Genomic DNA, 24008 nt, shown 5'->3' with positions numbered 1-24008 from the left:
ATAGGCAATGTTTGTCGTTTGTTTTGTAGATGCAATGAGCCCGCTGTCTAGATTCGATTCGATAGATCCCGTGCTTCCTCATAGAACTGGGAATCTCATCCAACTCCCCACTTCATTATTTTCATTTACGATTATCAAGCATCATTCATGATTAACATCCTTCCTAATAACAAATACGTATAACTTCAATGAAACACTCAATTCAGCAATAATGTAACTGGCTATAAAAACGAGCAAAGGTTTCCCTGCTGCACTGCGAGTGCGGCTCGGAGGCCTTTTGCGTTCTGCCTAAATGTTATTATATATCTAATGCTATCTGTTACAACAAACAATTTGCAATGATCACAAAAAAGTAAAGCCAAGAGAAATCTAAATGAAGTAAGAACAGAGTCTTGAAACGAAAGAGAAGAAAATCAACACTGACATCACAATTTTTATTTACTTTTCCATTTCAGTGGATGTAACATTTGTGATAGATATATTAATAAATTTTCGCACAACATTCGTTAATGGCCAGGACGAGGTCGTATCACATCCTGGACGGATAGCAGTCCACTATTTAAGTGGATGGTTTCTAATCGATTTGGTAGCCGCGATACCTTTTGACTTATTGTTAGTCGGTAGCGATACCGATGAGGTAAGTAAAGTGGATGTTGGCAACCAACTAACCAAAGAAATGACAGTACTCTTTAAGAATGTTATTGTTTTATTAAATGCAAAGTTAGCCAAGGGAAATTCAGTCATTCGTCAAAATCAACATTTGCAATTGCCTCCACTTGTGCTCTTTTGAATAGCTTTTGACTTCGATTTTGTTCAATTGAAGGCGAACTACTGCAGAGCCAAATTCGATCCAAGAGTTTTTATTCGAATTGAAGAATCTTCCCTTCCCTTAATTGCGACAGTAATAGATAGCCTCATAGTGCATGTTTGTTGTCAGTTCAACTCAAAATTTAGTTTGACAATTAAATTAATTATTTCAAGTTTAACACTTTTGGTTTTGTTTTTTCAATGATAACATTTGGTTTTTTGAGATAATTTTTACTAACAGTGTTTTCCTAAGTGTTCGTGAGTGTTGATGGTTGCCGTTTACGTCCCTTAACCCTTTACTTATTAAAAGCGCAATAGCGAATAAGATAGAATAATCCACCTCGACATACACTTTTCTCTGAGAGTTTAGAGCAAAAGCAAAGATGGTGTCTTAGATACAAAGTTACTGTATAAAAACGGTTAGAGTAAATATCTCGATATTCATGTTTTCATTGTAATTTTGTTGAGAAGTAATGTGTAAAGTAATGAATTTTAGATAATTGCGACTGCATTTTACACATAACCCTGACAGTAATATTATATATATATTAAATACATCCACACTGAAATTATGTAGAAAGTTAAAAATATAATCAAAATGTTTAGATGTACACATAGAAAACCGCTCTGGTAGATTAGTAATTTTTTTAACTATGCATGATCGGCTGTATATATTTATATTGATCTAAATCTTTTGAGAAAGTTCTGCGAATACATTCAAGGGAGATAATCGATTATCACTATGTATCGTAAAAGTCGAAAATCATTAAAATTACTACCAGAATGAATATATAGAATATAAACTATATAGTGCAGAATAAATAATAATTTGTCTATAATTGCTCCGTCCCCAGTGCGGTGGCCAAGATCATGCCTTTCAATGTTGACGCGCCGGGTTCGAGTCTCGGATACCCATGGATGTTTGTGTCTGCCTTTATGCTTCCTTCCTTGCTGGGCACTTTTCAGTTGCACAGCATTAGGTATAATGATAATGAAATTGAAACCCTGTCTTGTTGAAAACAAAATACTAAATTAACAATATAACTTCTCGAAAGAAGAAGCTCAGTCGATGTCGCATATTCCAAAAAGAAGTAAACAGAGCGCAATTGCAGAAATGAATTTAGAGAACTAGAATTGGGATACTCCAAATACAATGAGTGATTGTGATAAGAATATAACCCTATAACTCCGGAGGAGGACCCCAGTTGTTCGCCAATGTCTGACACCTGAATCTTAACCTAAACACCGTACTTTAAAATTAGGTTAGTCTGAGTTTGTAGCTAGTATACATGTTGGATGTCTCTGCGGATCTTAATAAAGAGAATCATGTATCCACCACTCCGTGCAGAAGGTCAGAATTCACTGGCTTGATACCGTTTAATCATATCTCATGAGTGTTCCGCTTACCCAGATATAGGGCGGCAGATTATCTACTCGAATAGCAAATCCTCACCACATTTTGATGCCAGCACCGACTAGCAGAAAAAATACTCTCTTGCACGATAATTTTATATGGAGTTGCTGAAGAAGTCCAGAAAGACCATTCGAGTAAGGCTGATCCACGAGGGCTAGTGTATCTCAAAATTTAAAAAAAAAACAAAGTACATCTCCACTAAAGTGTTTCATCAACTGTAAACATGGGAGTGCCCTTTGGAACACTTCAGTCTCTCTCATATTACTAGCAAACCCTGCCATGTGTTCGGTGCTTTGGCACTGCACCAAAAGCCTGAAAAGCAAAAAAAGAATATCATCTCTTCTAATACAAATCCTTCGAAAAAGAAAAAAATTAAAAAATGTAGAACCACTGGCATGGAACCTCTTGGTCAGAGTATTACAATCGAGGGGAAGGATCCACAGTCTGGTTGTGTGGATGACTTATACTCCACCAAGGTATGAACAGGAAACACGATAACCGTTCGTTGACCTCTATTAGTCGAACAGACGGCTACATGCTACATCATAAAAGCCACTGCATGTCATTTAAGTAGCGTGTATAATCATCTGAGGCTAACTGCTTGGCACCTGTGTTCGATAAAATCCGTCATTTGCCGAAATTCCCCAAACTCCCAGAAATTCAACATTCATACAAAAATTTAACAAAGAGAAAATCAACCGATCGCTACAAATCGTTAACTGAAAGTGAACCAAATATAGCGTATTAAACAAGTCGGCAAACCGGAAGCTTGACGCTTCAGGTATAAAAGGTTTTATGTTTCCCTATGTGAGGAGCATAATGTAGTTCTCCATTGGCTTATAGCATTGACCCGAGATACTGAAATCGGTCAGTTCTGGGCAGGTTACTGCCATTGCCAGAACTGAGCGATTTAAATATCTCGAAGGGCAGGTTACTGCCATTGCCAGAACTCAGCGATTTAAATATCTCTAGTCAATGCTAGCAGCCAATGGAGAACTGCGTAATGAAATTGTTTCACGCATTAATGCAACCTGGATGAAGTGACATTCCCCAACTGGTGTTTTTGTGATCGACGTATCAGCGCACGTCTCAAATCTAAAATTTACTGCAATGTCGTCCGTCTGCCGCTCTTTATAGTTCTGATTGTTGGTCGACTATAAAGGACAATGAACGGCGTTTTGCGGTAATGGGAACGAAGATGTTGCATTGCACTGGTGGTGTGTCACGTTTCGATTATATCTAAAATGAGAATATCCGCGATCGATACGGGTTTGCACCGATCGTGGAAAAATTGCAAGAGAGGCGTTTTCGATGTTGTAGTCACGTAATTCACGCTAACGAGAATTCAACAACCAGTATTGGTCAGAACATCGAAAGCAATGGTAAGCAACCAAAAAGCCCGCCAAAACAATGGTGGCTTGATATGCTGGAAGGGGATTTAAAAGTCTCGAGATTGCATCCTGATCAGGTATTTGAGAAAATAAAATGATGAAACCGATCACCACGAGCCGACCCCGCTTATGAACTGGAGGCTGAAGAAAAAGAAAAATATATGTAATATAGCAAAAAATTCCATTGCCCTCTATTTTCTAGAAAGCGATTTAAATAAATCATTTGATGGAAGGCCCTGTGTTGATAATGGTCAACCTCATACCCTTCACACTCTCAGTTTAATATTATTAGCAAATGCCAAGAATGTAACCTACATCAAATATAAAAAAAGGGCTAGGGAGAGTTAGATTCTTCTTAAATGGAATTTTAATATTTCAATGGAATTTCAATTATTCTCGTTAATTATGACGTCAGCATCTTATTTGTATGGCTTACGATGCTGTTAATTAGCACGAAATTGATAAGTTTGAACTTCTATAACTTTGCCACTAATAGTTCTATTTTCATGGAACTTGGCATGTGTTTGCACGAGACTGTCCTCTATGCCGGTGCGAAATTAAGTACACCTAGGATGAACTTAATGGGAGTTTCTTAGTCAATTCCTAAAAGTTGATAATATGCTATTAGTAAATTTATTTGAGCAGATACCGGAATGGGACATCTCTCGAAGATTAGATTTCACATAAGTGTTTTACAAAAAACCTTAAAAAGGGCTGCAGATAAATAGATTCTTCATAAATGCGACTTTCATATTTCACGCGAATGTCAATTTTTCGGGGTAATTATGACGTCAGCATCTGATTTACATGGCTTTGGAAGCAGTAAATTCGCGCGAAATTGCTAAGTTGGAACTGCTATAACTTTGGCGTTAACTGCCAGATTTCCACGAAATTAGCACGTATATACAAAATATTGTCCTCTGTGCTGGGACAAAATTCGGAAGTCCCAGAATGAATTTAAGGGGGGTTTTTCAGTAAATTTCTAAAAAGTAGTAATATACTATTAGTAAGTTTATTTGAGCAGATATCGGAACGGGACATATTTTGAGGCCTAGATATCATCTAGGCGCACCACCCTGATTTTTTTCGGATTTTTAGGTCGGGTAGTTTCCGAAAATGAGTCCTGTCTCACTTCAAATGCGTACATTTTGACTCCTTACTCATGCACTCTAAAATTTGTGCCGAAACTAATCTCAGTTTCGGAAAGTACAAATTGAGACCTTTCATTTGCTACCTAACGCAATTATATCCGGGGAAAAAAATTTTGAATCACCCCTTTGCATGTATGGGTAGCCCCCCTTTAAACTCCACCTAAATTTATGCCACTCGCTGTATGCGTGGGATTTCATAGCTCCCATTTGTCCACCTAATTTCGTTCGGATCGGTTTAGCGGTTTTGGAGAAAAATGCATGTGACAGACAGACATTGAATCGATTTTAATAAGGTTTTGTTTTACACAAAACCTTAATAAAAACGAAGAATTAATAGAATTGCTTGATGATTCTCCTTTCTTTTTCGTTTTTTTTCTAACGGATGGAAATTTCACCACTGCCGCTTCTTCGAAGTCGAAATCATTGAGAACCCAGAATTACTTTGTCCACATCAAAGTAAGCAAGTTTACCACGAGCAATCCCACACTTTCTCCAACCTTTCAGTCTTTAAAGTTGATTCCACAAGTGCATGTCAAAAATATCAAAAAAACAACCAAATCTGACACTTGACCATAAGCAATTCGAACGAAAAGTTGGTCACACAAACGATGGCCACATTCCCTGCTAATCTGCAACCTTTTACTTTTACTTCGGTATCAAAATTTCTTAATATTTGAATATGGCGCCACATCCGTAAAATATTACCATTCTTGTAATATTATTAGTTAAGAAGAGTAAAAAAATATTATAACAGGATGTGTTCCCTATTAAATATCTTACCATATATATCTTCACAATTTAAAAAGATTGTCTTCACAGCTTATTTATGAGATAACATTGGATAGGACCGGAATGCCTTGGTAGGTTTGTAGGTTTTCCAACATACCATTAGATTTCTCATATAAGTGAACTACATGTTAACTGCGTAGGCCTGCAACTAATTATATATTTTATTGGTTAGTTATTTTTTCTACTTCACTTCCCACATTATGCTAGTAATGACTGAGCAATTGAGAGCCAGCCTCCTTATATATATGTCGATATGGATAGATGACTACTACTGACTGACTACTACCTCGCACACAGGATATCGAACACTTCTGTTGTGTTAACGATAAGAACGGTACCTTGCTTACCAACCGTCGAGCCGCAACGGATAAAGGACGAGAATACTTCGAGCAGATTTCAACTGAAAAATTTACTCCTTACTTACTTACTACTTAGGCAATGAAACGAATGAAATCGGGGAAAGCAACAGGACCTGACAATATCGCATCTGAGCTCTGGAAAGCGAAGAGCTGGGACCCAACACTGTGGCTCAGTGAATTCTTACCCGGGTTATTCAGGAAGGAGGAACACCATCTGATTGGCAAGAAAGTACCACTATTCCAATATGGAAAAAGAAAGGTAGCCCAGCAGAATGTTTAAATTACCATCCGATTCGGTTACTTTCCCATACTATGAACATTTTTGAACGCATTCTTGACAACCGTATTCGCGAAATCGTTGAAATAACCGTGAATTAAGCCGGATTTGTCAAAAACTGCGAAACTACTGACGCAATACACGTTGTGTGGTTACTCACGGAGAAACACCGTGAGAAACATCGCCCTCTTTACATTGCATTTCTGGATCTAGAGAAAGTGACCATGTGCCACACGAACTCATCTGGTATGCTTTACGACAACACTTCGTGCCAGAAGAACTCGTGTGCTGGGTTCAATTGCTCTACCACGATACGAAAAGTAAAGTTCGAAGTATGGCGGGTGTATCAAATCCGCTTTGTGTCTCTGTTGGTGTTCATCAAGGAAGCGCCCTCTCACCACTTCTCTGTGTTCTTGTTATGGACACCGTCACACGGGATATCCAACGTCCAGCGGCCTACACACTGCTTTATGCAGATGATGTTTTCCTAGCACCTGATAGCAAAAATGATTTCGAGCAATTTGTCCAAAAATGGAATGATCGCCTCATGCAACACGGTCTCAGATTGAATCTAAACAAAACTGAATTTTTGACGACCGATCCCCATGAAACAGGCATAATCACTGTCAGCGGCAGTGATCTGCCCAGAACTAAGCGATTTAAATACCTGGGGTCAACGCTATCAGCCAATGAAGAACTGTGTTGTGAAATTGCTTCACGCATTAACGCAGCCTGGATGAAGTGGCGTTCCACAACTGGTGTTCTTTGTGATAGACGTATCAACGAACGTCTCAAATCTAAAATTTACCGCAATGTCGTCCGTCCAGTCGCTCTCTATGGTTCTGAGTGTTGGCCGACTATAAGAGACAATGAACGGCGTCTTGCAGTAATGGAGACCAAGGTGCTACGTTGGACTAGTGGCGTCACACGTTTAGATCACATCCGAAATGTGGATATCCGCGATCGTTATGGGGTTGCACCGATCGTGGAAAAGTTGCGAGAGAGGCGTCTTGGATGGTATGGTCACGCAATTCGTGGCAACGAGAATTCACTGCCAAGATTGGTCTGAACATCGAAGTCGATGGTAAAAGACCAAAAGGCAGACCTCAACATCGGTGGCTTGATACGCTAGATGGGGATTTGAAAGCCTCGAGATTGCACCCAGATCAGGCATTCGGTAGAGCCAAATGGTGAAGCCGATCACGGCAAGCCGACCCCGCTTGTGAACAGGACAAAGGTTGAAGAAAAAGAAGATGGATAGATGACTACTTAAAGCTGTTCTTGCGCGAAGTCAAATTTACAGGGTAAATTGAGATACTTATTTTTCTCGCATTTCCATATATATTATACGGAATTCCCAGCGTTGTGCTTACTTTCAAGTATCATTCTCAATAAAAAATCATAGTTTTTCTGGAATATGAATCGCTTCTAACAAACACTGGTATCTATCTTTGCTGCTTTCCATTGTTGTTTTAAATCTATTGGCTTAGAATGAAATTAAAAAAATTGAAAACCTAGTAGTTGAGACATTTTATACCAGGGTATATTTTAAACAAATGTAAGTGGATTTACCAATCTTTAACTTAATAATCTAGTAAGGACTTCTCCCATTGCAGAATGAAGGACCCTAATCATTTTACCTCATTACTGTTCCAGTTGTTCTTTGAATTGTTTTTTATTGACTTTAGTTCAGGCCAATCCTAGCAAGTGAGTTATCATTCTAACAGACGATATGATCATGCCATTGAAAACCTTTCTCTCTCCACTCCGCGATGATGTGTCCGACAGGAGTGAGCTATTCTACTGCTCATAGAAAATACCTTGGTTTTCATTATCATCAAGCTGCGATCGTTAATTTTGGAAGCTAGCCGGCATTCAGCTCTGTGCAAGGAACTGATACTAACGTTGACCCTGTCGGTGTCATTGTAATCGGTCGCACCTAGTTTTCAGCGCGAGCCTCAAACCACTATTAGGGATGCCATCGAAACCTGAGGACTTATTGATACCAGTTCTGCCATTTACTCCCTGGGTAACTGGGCGCATCATGCGCTTGTTAACCAAGACCACCGTCTACATTCCGCTGCTCAGAGTGGCAACAATTCCTGTTAGGTGGCGCGGACGGTTCATCCTTTGCTCCTTTTCATTACCACCCTTTAGGCCCACCCCTAGGATTTATATCAACATCTTCGCACAACAATTTGAAGTCTATGTTCCTTCTGTTGGTCGTCGCAACCGAGTTTTTGCCTTAGTGTCTGCTAAAGTCTAATTCCCCGGAATCATGTGGCAATGTACCAATTTCATTATTCTAGTAGTAGTTGAGATGCCTACTGAGGAGTAGTTCCCTTCTGTGGATAATAGCATTGCATGTTTCATACTGGGTGATCTGGGTGGCTTTTCCTACACTGTATCATTCAGGGATATGTCAATTTGTCAGCCCTTACGTTGGCTTTCTGCCGCAAAAACTTTCCAATATGGCTCAAAAAATTGTCCACAGTTACACAGTTAGCTCAAATTTAACTTTTCTTTTCTTTCTCCTCACTATCCTGAGAATGTCAGCGTATGATTTTTTTCCACTGTTACGAGTTTCACGGCTTTCTTTTCGTATCCCCGTACTACAATTTTCCCATTGGAGGTAAATGCATTCAACCGCATACGGAGGGAATCTTCGAAGAATCAAACTTCTTCTGAACGGATCCGTCAATGGAGACAGTTCTATTCTCTCCCAGGCGCTTGTAACATTTGATGCTACTATAGCTAAGGTGATATACTGCACTCGATATACTCGACGGCCATCAACCCGCTTACTCACTCCTAACATACCGGCGGTACTGCGTTTCCAAAGCTCTGCAAAGTAACTTTGGCTGTTCTCTCTTTTTTCATGTTCGGTTTAATTTCTAGGTACCCTTCCCATAGACAATTTTGATCCACAGTGTCTGGTCCGAACAGCAACTAGCGCGTCTCACAAATGCCTTTCTTCAGGAGTGATTAGTGTGGATTGTCAATAAGTGTGCTTAGCATTTATGTAAGCCCCTATAGACAATAAAACTGTCCCCAGAGAGTTGGAAAATTATTCGAATATTTTAGATGTCAGCGTAACCTCTGGAGGACAGTAGATTGCAGAGACGGTGAACTCGTTGGTTCATTCCTGGATTCAGAATGAAATTGTTCGAAGGTCTGCAGATATCTTCTAGCGGATGCGCTCAATGTGGAATCCGATAAGTATTCCAGTAGCATAATGGGCCTTCTGGATGCTTAATTTCCTAGAATAAAACCCATCAATTTGAAAGTTATTTTGTGGATGAAATGAGCATCGGATATGTGAGTTGAGTTGTCAAACAAAAAGTATCCTATTTCCAGTTCATGCTGACTAATGCCGTTTGCATTCCAGCAACATATTTTGAACTTCCTAATTTGTTGTAAGATCTGGATCTGACTGCGCATCATGCTTTGCATCAAGACTTGCATCCTAATCTCTTCCTCCTTAACTGTAGAAAACACATTTCCCTCCCCCTGTGTATAATCTACAACAAAAGTCTAGACGAATGCTACTTTTCCCGTCTCTGGAAAGAGGCCCTTATCATTCCTATCCTCAAGAGCGGAGACCCTTCCCTTGCTGTGAACTACCGCCCCATTTCCCTTCTCTCCTCTTGCTCCAAAATCCTAGAAAGATACGTCAACGACTGGTTGATCGCGCACTTCGGCCACCTCATTGTTAAAGAGCAGCATGGTTTCGTGAAACATAGATCATGAATTCACGACAGGAGGTACATGCTGTTTATACTGATTTCTCCAAAGCCTTTGACACCGTTCACCATAACATTCTCCTCTCTAAACTTTCTTCGCTAGAGTTCCCTCCCTCAGTCATCTCCTGGCTTTCCTCCTATCTCTCATACCGTTCCTGCAAAGTTTCTTTTCATGGTCACTCATCTCGTTCCTTCTCTCCTTCTTCTGGTGTTCCCCAAGGCTCTATACTTGGCCCGCTACTCTTCCTGTTTTTTATCAATGACCTCGCCTCCATCCTCACCTGTCCGTATTTGCTTTACGCAGACGACCTTAAATTGTTTGCCTCTGTTTCGTCTCCATTGGACTGTGCTCTCTTACAATCCAACCTTGATAATTTAGCCCGTTGGTGTTCGGTCAACAAGCTAACACTGAATGTCAACAAATGCCACTGGGTGCGCTATTCCCTGAAACCCTCACCATCATCCTTTTCTTATTCTCTCAGTGGTCAACCCCTTTCACTACTGACCTCCTTCAAAGACCTGGGTGTAATATTCGACGATAAACTTCGTTTCAATTCCCACTTCGTTGACATCATCAATAGAGCTTCCAAAATGTCTGGTTTTATCCTACGTTGCTCGTCCGACTTTACCTCAATCCAGCCCTCCTTAACACTCTTCAATTCCCTTGTCAAAAACATCCTTGAATATTGCTGTGTAGTCTGGTCCCCCTACCGCATCCGCGTCACGACTCCGCACCCTCAATCACCCCTCCCTACAGCAACGCCGTATTTTCCTTGATATGTGTACTCTTTTCAAACTCTGCAATGGTTTGATGGACTGCTCCGCCAACTCGGATATTACTCTCCGTATCGCCTCGTCTCATGACACACGTAATGCGGACATTTTTGATGTGCCCTTCGCCGAGCTCGAGATTTACTTTCACTCTCCGATCCCGAGGTTTTGCCGGTCCTACAATGCCCTACAGCTTGGTTCATTTGACTCTTTGTCCCTCTCTAGCTTTAAGCGCAAAATATGCCATTTACTTGCTCCTCCCTCTGAGGACAACATGTAATAAGAAATTTGCTTTCTGTGTATTGTCCTCATTAAATAAATAAATAAATAAATAAATAAGACCATAAATTGGTTCATTGTTTGAGACAGTGTAAGTAAAAATTTTTCCAGATTGTGGGGTGGGACAGTCTTGTCTTTGGAGCCTTCAACTGCAGATGAGCCGCTGGGAGTGATATTTGTTGCGGGAATTCTTAGACTGGGCAGTTTCTGTAGTTAGCCGTGTGTGATCTAAGTCAATTGTTGCAACTAGCATTGGCTTGCTCGTCATTTTTCTTACAATTGACTGGTGTGTGCAGATCTACACAAAGGACACAAACTCTTGGCTATCAGTGAAAAAATTATATTTTGATAAGCATTGGGCACAATTGTTGATTTATCGACTTAAGGTCGGTGAATTTTTTTCCGAATTTAGGCTTATTTTCCGATTGTGAACATTGTGTGCGAATATATCTTGATGAACTTTTATCTCAGTCATTCCGTTTCTTAAACCGCTAGAATGTTGATATTATATTCTGAAATCTCATGGAGAAGTTCGCAGAGATCTTCAGTTCTATTCGATATTTAAACGTTCCAAGGGCTAAAAAATTAAACCATTTTTCGTTGATTGAATTCGGTCCGAGGCTATTTTCCTCATAAAAGTGTTAGCATATTGCTCAACCCGCAATTTTGAAGACCAATCCAATGGGATTCTGTTTTATGGTGCAGTTTGCACGCACCAGTCACACCGCAAAGGTGGGGATAGAAATTGGTAGAAGAGTTATAGTGATACTTCAACACATACAAGACAATATTTAACACGGTATCGTCGGTCAGCCTTGCATACCATACAGTGGTAATATGCGTCCTTTGAGTGCCTATAAATATTACTTACAAACCTTCATTATCAAGATCCGATCAAAATTTACAAATTAAAATAATGAAAGAACATATATATACTGTAGAGGAAAGTTTCAAAATAATCAAAACAGACAAATATATATGGTTACCTTTCAACAAAATAGCGTTTTATCTCGTTGTGATGTCGAATTTTCCTCCTCGAAATGTTAAATGCTCCGGCATGTGATGAAGTTGCATAGTCTCGATGACCTTCTATGAACATCTAGTTAGATCTACTATGTCGCTATCAACAGTGGATTTCGCACCTCAATTTAGAATGAGCGCAACAAAAGAGGTATTAAAATCGGCCTCCAAAGATATTATATTATAGTGGTCATTTGCATCTGTTTGCAGAGGACAGAACATCGTCCACCCTTTCATCCACGGGAGTTGAATGCAGGAAGTCCTTTCTCATTAGGCAAACGATGTAAACTTTAAACAGCCCGCATGAGAAAATTGATCGACACTGGGTCGCTGTCAAACCGCCTTTGTCTCTGTTGCGGAAAAACTTGCCACATCTTAATAGGACCGTCAGCCTTGCTGGTTTCCCCGCGGAACACTTTCCTTGCAACCTTTGCAGTCTCTAAAAAATTGTTACTTCACACTGAGTAAAAGAAGGAGACGATTGATCAGATTCGGAAAGACCAATCATCTTGAATATGACAACTGGACGGGTATTTCCATGGTTCCTGCTGTCACGAAGGAATTACGTAAGATCATTCTAACACGCATGGTGGAACACCTCGGAAGCTTGATCGACAGAGAGAAGCCGGTTTCCACTCTGGATCCTCATGCACCAACCACATTAACACCAATGTCATCTTTCTTCATCTATCTATCTTTCTCTTGACTACGTTGATGACGTCTGCTTGATCCTCCTTCACCTCCACCTCCACAAATCACAAATTTTGACTGAATGGCTCTAGATTCCCAAAAGACGGCAAACGGAGTTGGACTTAAAATAAACTCGAACAAAGTTAATGTTCTCAATTTATTCATTTATAATAGTGGCCATAATTTTGGAGGGGCTTCTCAATTCGCTAGATACCCATCAAAATGTAGATTAGAGAGCTAAAGCGGTATTAGATATTGGATATTGGAGATGGGCTTCAATTCCATAGCTGGTTCTGCCGTACGACGAAATGCACTACCCCCGGATTGCCGAAACGCGTGTCGTTATGTGGCGCAAGACAACGGAAAATGTTGAGAGAAAATATATCATATGGTCAGGAACCTAGAGCCGTAGAGAAGAAATCTGGGCCTTAAGTGAAAATTATTCGGATCAAGAGTGAATATTAACAAGGATCCATTATTATCTCTTTTTTCAATGGAATTTCTATCCCGCGCTCTCGAAAAATTTGCGAGTCCGGGTGAAATCCTTCTTTCAGTTGAAGTTGTGTACCAAAAAATTTGCAGACATTGTTTAAGACACTTCGGTATTTTGAGGTTTCAATCAGTTTTTTTGTTTGCGATATCTTGGTGCTTACTATTCGCTTTCAAATATCTGATCTCATCTGGGGCAGATACTCCTTTTAAACTTATACCCTAAAGCGGGAGTTCTCTTAATCCTCAATTGATACAGGCACGGCTTAGAAAGTGTTATACTAAATTTCGAGTCATGCATCTTTAGCTATGGAGCAGCTGGCAAAGGATAAACCAAACCCAATCTCCGATATAAGTGTAGCTCGCATTCTAAAAAAGAAAATTGGTGAGAAGCGCAGAGAACCTAGTTCTCTCATGAATAAACGAGAATTTACTGTACTTGAATTTAACTCTCTATTGTGGCCATCCCATTTCCACAATTTGTCTTTGCACGTAATAGTTAAACCCTCTCAGCTCAGTTCATTGTGGTTGAAAAAACCTCATTTGGTTCCGTAAATTTAAATAACGTTTCCTGCGAATTCAGCATACATAAATTAGAACTTGGTCGGTACCATTGGGGATCTTATAGTGTGCCACCATTAATGAGGAGGATTACAAAATCGTTTTTCTGCTTGAATTCGTAGTTGCTCTCTCCCCAGTGAAATTAATTGGAAAATGTTTTGTATTTATCTAGGATCCAGATGGAATGCAACACTGAGGGGTAAATTCAAGTCAAATAATGTTAACACTTCCCGAATTATCATATCTTTAACCATAAAAAATAATGTATTACCTAGTTAACATATTTAGCTCTTACAAAAGACATTATAATGCATACATATAACATTGGGTTTGTACAACTGAAGAAAGATCTATGTTTGAAAAAATACAAACAGCCCGACAAAGTCTTTCCAGTGTCCTTGTCTGCTTAAATTTAAGAGGACTTTACAGCCAATCTGTTAAGTTGAAGTTAAGCACCTACAATTTATGCTGACCATAAAACTAAAACATTGTTGAATAATGTTATCCTATACCTCTCTCAAGGGAACTTTGATATGGACATATATGTATATTCAACCATATGAAAGAATATTGAAAATAACGCCTAGAACCTTCTCTATCGGATGTGATTAGACTCCGAATCAATCCTCACAGACATTTCCAATATTTTCCAGCCTGATGTCTTTGTCCTATGAAACCTCTTCCACAAATTCAATTGAACCAGACACTACTTGATAAGGTCCTTCCTAGGAATAAGAGCGGGTCAGTGGTCCATCGCCTTCCAGACTTTTGTCATTGCCAGTCAATGAATCTATTTTCTGCAAAAATATAGAATAAGAATGTCAACAACGCGAAGCCATAGAGTGAGTTGAATTGCTCTTTTCATGTCGAATTTTTTCAACTTCTTTCTAAATCTTAGGTCAATAGGCACTAGTCGTATGTACAAATGTTAACCTATATCTTAATAGGAGGCATCGGCTTCATACTTGAAATTTTGCTTTCCGTTTTAAAAGGGTTGGATAGTCTATAGAAAGGGAGAATATTTTTACTTCATAGAATATGGAGAATTCGAGAATAGAATGGAATCGTAGCAGAACCTCCTAATGTTGGGAAAATCTTTCGAGTGATAAAACTTTAATGTGAGACGACCGTGGGGTGTACCCAAGCAAACAAATTGATTGTGTTTCCCAGAGACGACATCATCTTTATTCGTCACGCACTTTCCACACATTTTTTCATACGTAAATGGAGGCATACGCATACACTCACATGAAACTTGCTCCTGGCAGTTGTATAATAACCCTACAATATAGTAATATAGTATGATTTGCATCGTTGCTATGGAATATAATTGCAAAAATATACTCGTTATCCTGAAGGTTTTGTTAGCTCAGACTTTTCTTTACTAACAGCAACAAATATATTACTTTGGGATCGAATTTCTTGAGACTAAGAAGACTAAGAAGATACTCGTATGATATATTCAAACCTAATCAGAGACATATGAAGAAGAAACTGGATAACGTTTATTGGCAATTTACGTGCCGTACAATTCATAATAATAAAGATCCCTTTCCCTTACTTTACTTCTTGAAATTTGATAATACGGTGTGAGGGCATTACGGCTAGGAATAGATTTCCAATATTAGGAATGTTTTCTAATTTAATACATTAGAAATGATACGAATTTTTTTGGTAAATTATGTGCAATGTATCTGACACACTTCCCCTTAAAACTAAATGAAAACCAAAACTTTTTAGTGATTTTATAAAAGCCAATAATTGTTGGCGATTTCGTCCTTGACTTTACTATCACTTTATAACTCTATGCGTACCTAACTTTTAATTCGAGACAAACATACCAAGCGGGGTAACTTAATGATTGACAAACTATTTTCTGTATAATTTTTGTGCTTTGCTGATGGTAGTGGTCACAACAACAATTTCACAAACCCTTCTCGAAACAGGGAAAAGCCACAGAAGAAACAAGTTGGAAACCTGGAATCTGGCGCTTCAGATAAGAAGAGTTATATGCATTTCTTATGTAAGAAGAGTATACGATGATCCACTCTACATGAAGAACCTAGCAAAAAGGAATAGTATTGGTGACAGAATGTAACCTTGCCGGACTGCGCTTTGAACTTCAAATTGGGCAGAAATTGTACCTCGAAGCTCATTTTTACGATTGCTGAGAACACGCAAATACTCCTCCAGTTGAAGCTGCGATGAACAGTTCCGCAAGACTTCCCCCGCTTGAGTGAACTGATGCTAATTTCCATTTTGATTGAAGGCGACCATCTCGCTCCAGGGAGTTGTCAGTCAGTTGTGTTTCGCAAATTCAGGTAGCAAATCCTATATCTATTGCGTTGTGGTCGATCTGACTAGATTGCAGACTCTACCCTGAAACAGTGTGTTACAAATGATAACACGGTAGAAAGCCCAATACCTTTTCGCCTGTTATTATTATCCCAAAGGCCGTGTAACATAGATTACCCATCACAATCGTAATTTCACCGTTGGGAAGTTTCTCCTGAGTTGCATTGAGTTGCTTATAGAAAGCCTCTTCCCCCTGCATCGGATGACTCCGTTGGTGCGTAACACTGTACTATCACGATGCTCCTCATCCTACACTGAAATTTCGTAGTTAGTATTCTGGAACGGTTCTAAGAACAGAAGAATGTCTAGCACAGCGGTAAGTGTTAATCCAGCACCAGATTCACCCTTACTTTCGGCTGATTTGCCAGAACACAACCGCTAATGCCCCTGGGGCAGGATAAGTGCTTCTCAGAGTTCCACCTTCCTATCTCACTTAAAATCAGAATATCCAATCTATAGCGCTGGAATACCAACCTCCTGCAGCAAGCCAACACAATGCCAGCATGGTAGGGGGTAGAGCTCCCCAAAGTTCCACCATCATACCTCGCTTAACACCAGAATATCAAGCTTGTGTGTTGTAATTTTCGTGCGAGTCAGCATTCTAGGAAACCACGATACCATCATCGAAAAAAATTTGCGCTTTGCAAAATTCCAGCAGAAAAGCTCATACACACTCTTAGCTAACCGCCAAATGCGGTACCGCGGCTGCCCGTCAGACCGGTTGAAATGACTGGCGATTGCCCACCCACGTAAATAGAGCGGCAAGATTTCCGAATGATGCACATTCGATTCACAAATAAAATGGATGCTCATACATTATCGCCATCTAAAAAATGCTTACTGTTAATGAACAGATTTTTTTACTCTACCTTTTTCACCACCTAGAATCCTCTCTGACAAACATACTTGGCCCCAGCCGCAAAAGGAGTCGGAACGGCTAGTTCGACGATGAATGTAAACTAGCATACCGAGTAATGTTGCATTCTCAAACAACGCAGAGACTTATCATGAACTCCGTCGATCGGAGAAGCGAGTTCACAGACGGAAAAAGGAAGCCTGGGAGAACTAACAAGTCTGTCAACTAGAAAAGTGCAGGGAGCAACCGCACCAGGCGCGTAAGTTTCACCAACAAGTCAGCAGGATGAAGCCTTATACACCTCGATGCTCATCCTGCTGAGACAAAGAGGGAAATCTGATTTTCGACAGAATGGGCATATTGGAGCGTTGGGTTGAGTACTCTGATGAGCTACTGAACAAGCAAAACATCGGCAAGTTGGAGGTCCCGCCAACTGAAGACGACGGACAAATACTGCCACCACCAAGTTTAGGAGAAACAGCCCGTGCAATTCATCGATGGAATTATAGCCGAATTGGTTAAATACGGAGGCGACCAGTTACACCAAGTGGTTCATCAATGTGGTATGGGACAGCGAATCAATGCCTGACGACTGGTAACGAAGCATTAGCTGTCTCATACATAAAAAGGGAGATATCACACAGTGCAGCAATTATAGAGGTATCATGTTGCTGAGTACCATCTATAAGATATTCTCCACTATCTTGCTAGGCCGGATAGCCCCATACGCCCAGAACATCATTGGCCCATACCACTCCAGGCAAATCACCAACAGATCAGATATTCTCTGTGTGGCAAGCGATGGAAAAACTGTTGGAATATGGGCACCAGTTGCACCATCTATTCATCGACTGTAAAGCCGCCTATGATAACATAGCCAGGGGAAAACTGTACACGGCCATGAGAGAATTCGGTATCCTGACGAAATTGATAAGGTTGACTAGGCTGACCCTGACCAATGTGCTAGGCTAAATAAAAGCAGCAGGATCGCTCTCAAGGCCATTCGACATCAACAACGGTCTACGACAAGGCGATGCCCTATCATGCGTCCTCTTTAACCTGGCCCTCGAGAAAGTGATCCGTCATGCTGAGGTAAATGCAAGAGGTACGAACGTCTTTAAGTTCACCCAACTACTGGCCTATGCTGACGATATCGACATCATGGTAAGAACGACCCGAGACGTAGAAACTGCCTTCATTCAGATCGAGTAGGCGGCGCGAGATCTTGGGCTGCACATCAATGAAACCAAGACAAAATATATAGTGGCAATGTCAGCACCGAAGACGAACCAACCAACAACATGAAACCGCACTGGTCAAACGGGAAGAATAAAGATAGGAGAATACAACTTTGAGACCGTTGATAATTTCTCTTATCTAGGATCGAAAATCACAACCGATAACAGCTACGATGATGAAATCTGCACACGGTAGTTGTCAGCCAACAGAGCCTGTTTCAGCTTACAAAAACTGTTCCGCTCGAAATGTTTCACCATAGGGTCAAAGCTCTTACTGTGGCAATGATCTTGCCAGTCATCATGTATTCCTCGGAAACTTGGGTTCTTAGCAAGAAAAATTGCGAACTCTTGGCCGTGTTCGAGAGAAGAATCCTCCGAAGAATTTTTGGCCCCCTACATGAGGATGGACGATTCCGTAGCCTACACAATGACGAAATCTGTGAGCGATATCATGACCGTCCGGTTGTGGATAAAATCCGGCTCAATAGGTTACGATGGGCGGTCACTTAATCCGTATGGATGAGGATCATCCAGCCCGAAAAGTGTATATGGGCAATATCTATGGTAGAAAAAGAAGACGCTGCCTAAGATGGAGCGATGGCGTAGGTCAGGTGGATAGATTAACAAATTCGAGTCTCTGGCTTCCCTGGACATCTATTTGCTTTACAGAAGCTCAATGTGGAAAAATTCTAAACAGACCACTCTCGCATAATCCTGGATTGTGCTGAGTTCCAAGGCCAGCAAATGAAATTTTTCCTTTTTCATTTTTTACCCACATTCACTGGCTGGCTGCGTGCTAGACCGCTTAGTGCGTACAGGTCTGTGAAATGGCTGTATTGCTCGGCATTTCGAATTCTTATATTTCACTCGTAGCTTGCAATCATCATCCAATCAGTCGTTCCGACTTTTTAAGTGTAAACACAAAACCTTATTTAGATCGGTTTACTGTCTGTCTTTTTTTTTTCCGATGGAAGGTGGAAAGCTTCAAAAGCTACCGCAGGCTCCTGCCACACGGTTATGTGGGACTCTTACCCACTAGAACCACCTCCTTCTCCTTCCACTCTCCCCGCGGGACTCCCATTTGGTATTACGTCGCGGGGCTGGATCAGAATTTATTCTGCGCTCATGTCAACATTCGTGTTCCTCTCGCGTTCATTCTTTCGGATGACTTCCTCCTGCCTAAGCTTCTTTCCGATGGCTGTAATAACTTTTTCCTTGACTTTCACCATAAGCTCCATGATATTTTCGGGTGTAAAGTGCTCCCCGGTTGTAGCTTCTAATGTAGCCCTTTGGGTTTCGAATCTGGGTCAGTGAAAAAAGACGTGTTCTGCGTCCTCTGGAATGTTTGCACGCTGTGGGCAATATGGCGAATCATCACGCCCAAATCGATACAGATATGCTCGATAGCCTCCGTGTCCGCTCAAGAATTGAGTTAGGTCGAAACCTACTTCGCCGTGAGGTCGTTCGATCCATTTCCGGATATCCCATATGATTTTATGAGTCCAACGGCCTTTTTCTGACTCGTCCCACTTCTCTTGCCATTCCGCGACAGTTTCACCTCGTGCGAACTGTCGCCGACGGGCAGGAGATTCTCTGTCTGTCTGTCTGTCCGTCTGTCTGTCTGTCTGTCAGGCTATAATAGAGAGCATGATCTTACCAAGTTTGATGGAAATCGCACTATTACTAACAAAGTTATAATACCTCAAATTTGTTGCTTCTTTGAAAATTGAAGACTATGAATGTCAATATCACCCGAAAATGGATACTCTCACATAATATATGGATGTATTACGTGCTACGTAGTAAGAATCATCAAGGCTGAGAGCGTTTGATTAGTATGTGATCAATTTGGTTGTTCAAAGATCTTTTTCATGAAAATCAGGTACTTCCAACTATTTCGCGTAACACTGGAAGTTGGTGGTGTCATATGGCTTGTATATGTCGAGTGGCTGGTAGGGATGTAAACGTCAGTGGAACTTATATTGCGAAATTCTATTCGGGAGCACGGGGTCCTTAAGCATTTGCTAATGATTACAGCAGGTTTCGTTTTTGACTGACCAACAACTAAAGGAAGAAAGAACAAAATCTAATCACATCATATAGTTTACTGGATGACTACTACAATCTATAGTAGAATCGTTCTTATCTTGAAAACAGTCTCTGCCCAGCGTATCTCTTATAACACAATATTGTCCCTATAACAGATTTGAATAGTGTATCAAACCACTTCTCAGCAGCTTAATAAGTATAGGGGGCATACGTTGCTAGAGGGAATGTGAAATTCGTTTGGTTTTTTTCTTTACCTTCGTTGTATTTTCAGCAGCGTTGTCGGAAAGTTATGGTACTTTTAGTACCATGTGGCAATGTGTTTTAGTACCATGTAACAATGTGGCAAAAATATACTTTTTCTTCTATGCAGACAACTACCAGGCGTGAATGTGGTGACATATTCCAATATCATGGGACATTGAACAGACTTTTGTGTAAACTGGGTTATTTTTGAACTACCAGCTTCCGCAGTGTATCGTTGCACTTAAGTCCAACTTATTTTCTGTCCACTATAATTTTATGATGTAATGGAATGCGTTCACCATAACCGCTACTATGTTTCTGCGACTAAAATTTGGGTTTATTTCACGAAGTGACCAAAGGCAGTGAAACATTATCAGTTCAATTTTTCGGCCGTTTCTCATTTAACAGAACTTGATATTATCAAATATAATTTCGTTAAAAAAGTACTAATAAATGAGAAAAAGTTCCAAGGTACTGATGAACTTCAAAAAGTACTAAATTGAGTACTGTCGATTCTAAAAAGTCAACAATGATTGCGAGCCCACTCCGAGGTTAGTTTTTCGTGAATGTTTCTCATACCTGCTCAAGTCGCAACGTAAAGGAACAGTTGACAAATTTTGATCAGTTTGTAAGCCCAGGCTCAGACTCATCTTCACCATCTTTGTCTACAGTTTTCACTAAGAAAAAACTGCCAGCGATTGAGATGGAAATAGGTCTTCTTAGCAGAGCGGATTCCCAGGTTTTGCGCTCCATCTTGCCTGGTCATCTACGCATTTGCCCCGAGATCTGTTTCTTCAAATGCAAATTGGGATGCACAATGTTGGCAATTATCAATGGGTATTGTTATTATGATATTTATTCCCACACAAGTTACAACAAAACTCACTACATCACGCACTACATTAGGCGACTCAATCTATCATACTTACATATCTTATCGACTTTATTTACTCAGAATTCAAAAATTTTGTCACTTTTCTTGAATTTTTCTGGGGATATACATAACATCCATTACGGGCCGCCAGCATTTTTAAGTTTTTGTATAAAACGAAACCTTATTAAAATCTGTGTTCTATATGTTTACTTGTCTATCACTGCCACTTTCATAGAAACGGTCACTCCCATTGATACAAAATATGGTGGAGAGTTTGGAACTGTGAATTCCTTTTCATGCAGTGAGTAACATCGTTCTGCGTTGAGTTAAAAGAAGGTCCCCAGATACGCAAGCGGGCTCTAACTTTTATTTGTACCGAATGCAGTCTGGTCGGGTATTCAAAGAAAAGTTTCGATTAGTACTTTCCAAAGGCATTTAACATTTGATATAAGGGGAGGACGCCGGATTTTACCAAACACTAGCACACAAAGCCAAACATTTAAGCTCGGATTATCCTAGCTGCTTAAAAACAAAAGGGCTCCTGTAGTGGGGTGGCCGTTGGTAGGTTAATGGGCGAATCCGTCGAGAACTCCCCGCAACATTGAGTACGTATGCAGAATGGTGTACTTCACCCTGGTCTGAGCCAGACTGTGCGAGAGTTCCAGAACATTAAAGGAATCCATGAGGGCAATCTGATGGTAACTACAACCACCCACTCGAGACGTCAAATTTCTTTGATTTCCTAAGCCGGTGGCTTATAATTCACCTTCATCTCTACGCATTTCTGTTCAATTTTGTTTTTATGGCGGATAGCAACATCAATAATATATGCGGATCGTCCCGCCTTGTCAATTAAAAGCCTGTCAGGCTTGTTGTTTGGTATGTGGCGATCAGTTAGAACTTGTTGGTGCCAACACATGCTGCAAGGAGAACTATCGTGTACCGCTTGCGGCTCATACCGATAAACGAAACATGTTCTCATGATTAGCCCATGATTTTAGTGAATCACCTTACATATAGCATTATGCCTGTTCATGTATTGCATCGGTACCATTACAGTACAGCCAAATATCACGGAGATAGTTCAACGTCTCTAACGTCGAAATACACATTCTGCACTGGTCATTCTCCACCCGCTCTTCCATTACGAGTTTTTCATAAGCTCAGGTGACAACCATGCATTCCCTCTGACTTGGCAAAAAGCTCCTTATCACACAGCCATCTATTAGACAAATGCAAATCGATAAATAGCTGCCAAAGACAATTCACGTGTTTACCATGCATTTCTTTCGACTTCCATTTTTTGATCCGCTCACGGTCTGACTTCACTCCACCCATGGGATTAAACGATCGATCCTTCAAGTTAAGTGGAGTCAGCCACAATCTGCCTTACGGACAGTTGCATGCAAAGGACTCACCTGTTCTTTGTTGCTTGTTCAAGCGTGCAGCGAGTCAACTTGGAGGTAATGTTGTGCCGCCAAGTCAACAACACTTCTGCCTTCGATGAAAAGAGGCATGTTCATCCGCTCCACAACAAAGTTTCGTTGATGCGTTTGGAATTTGAACATAGTAGCCCATGTTCGCCGCTGGGCGTTTTCCAAATCGGTCTTCGTCCAAGGCAGTATTCCGAATGCATAAGCCAGTGAAGGGATAGCGAATACATTCAATGCGAATACATTCATCTTATTCTTTCGTGAGAGGTACGATTTCCGCACTAGCTTAGCACGAATTCTGACTGCAGAGCATCCTTCACAAACGCGGGTTTCTTGCAGGATTCCAAGTTATTTGTAGAAGTCTTTGTCCGCCATAGCTTAGATGCGGAGGTAACCAGTGCTGTGTCTGGCATGTGGCTCATGATAACTTTTGTGGATGACTTCGATTGGACACTTGTCTATTCCTAATTCCATCCGAATGTCACGGCTGAACATGTCTGCTATTCGGCACAGACTTCTAAGCTGGTCATCAGCATCAACATACAACTTGATTTTATCTACGTGCATCAAGTGTGTCAGCTCGCGCTTAGCACGTAGGTCATATTTGATTGCAAGGACCTCTAGCATCATTCAGTAGCATGCAAGGGGGGTTCAGTGCCATGTAAAACCAAAGGGAACTCAACGAATCCCCTTGGAAGATGCTCCTTCATATATGGATAGATTCTGAGGCGTTGGCACCCTCAAATAAACGCACTTATAAGCTAGTACACCAACTTTATTAGTTTTGGATCAATGCGATACAAACGTAGGACATCGATTAGCCCGGTGTGCGGAATGCTGTCGAAACCCTTGGCGTAATCAATAGAGCAACTAAAGAGATTTCGGCTTCTAGTTGCCTGTCCTGCAAATACCGAGTCGATGATGAGTTGTCCTTTGCAACGTCTTGATCCAACTCGGCAGCCTTTCTGCTCCTCCGCAGAATGTTGTTGGTCTCGAGGTGTGCATTGACCCTTCCGTTGATAATTAAATTTTTTGGGGGTTGGTAAACAAGTAATCGGTCTTGTATCTGCAGAGTCCTGCAGGAATGTAATTCCGGAGTGAGGAAAGGTGGATATTCCTCCGGGCGACTTATCTGATTTATGCTATGTGCGAATTGACCATGTATACTAGTAAATTTTTTATACAAGAAATTCTGCACCCGATCCAGACCAGAACCCCC

At 40.7% G+C, this 24008-nt stretch overlaps 1 protein-coding gene across 2 annotated transcripts in view; it reads left to right on the top strand.

The window, feature by feature from the left end:
- The window catches only part of LOC119661353 (potassium voltage-gated channel subfamily H member 2), a 766305-nt gene that overhangs the window by 634837 nt on the left and 107460 nt on the right, over positions 1 to 24008 (top strand). For both annotated transcript variants that reach the window (XM_038070659.1, XM_038070660.1), the window contains exon 14: positions 456 to 637. In XM_038070659.1, the coding sequence (XP_037926587.1) occupies positions 456 to 637 (182 nt within the window). The remainder of the gene's footprint in view (positions 1 to 455; positions 638 to 24008) is intronic.

The sequence above is a fragment of the Hermetia illucens genome, chromosome 1 (genome assembly GCF_905115235.1).
Source record: "Hermetia illucens chromosome 1, iHerIll2.2.curated.20191125, whole genome shotgun sequence".
NCBI classification, from domain to species: Eukaryota; Metazoa; Arthropoda; class Insecta; order Diptera; family Stratiomyidae; genus Hermetia; species Hermetia illucens.
This window is presented reverse-complemented; position numbering and strand designations above follow the sequence as displayed.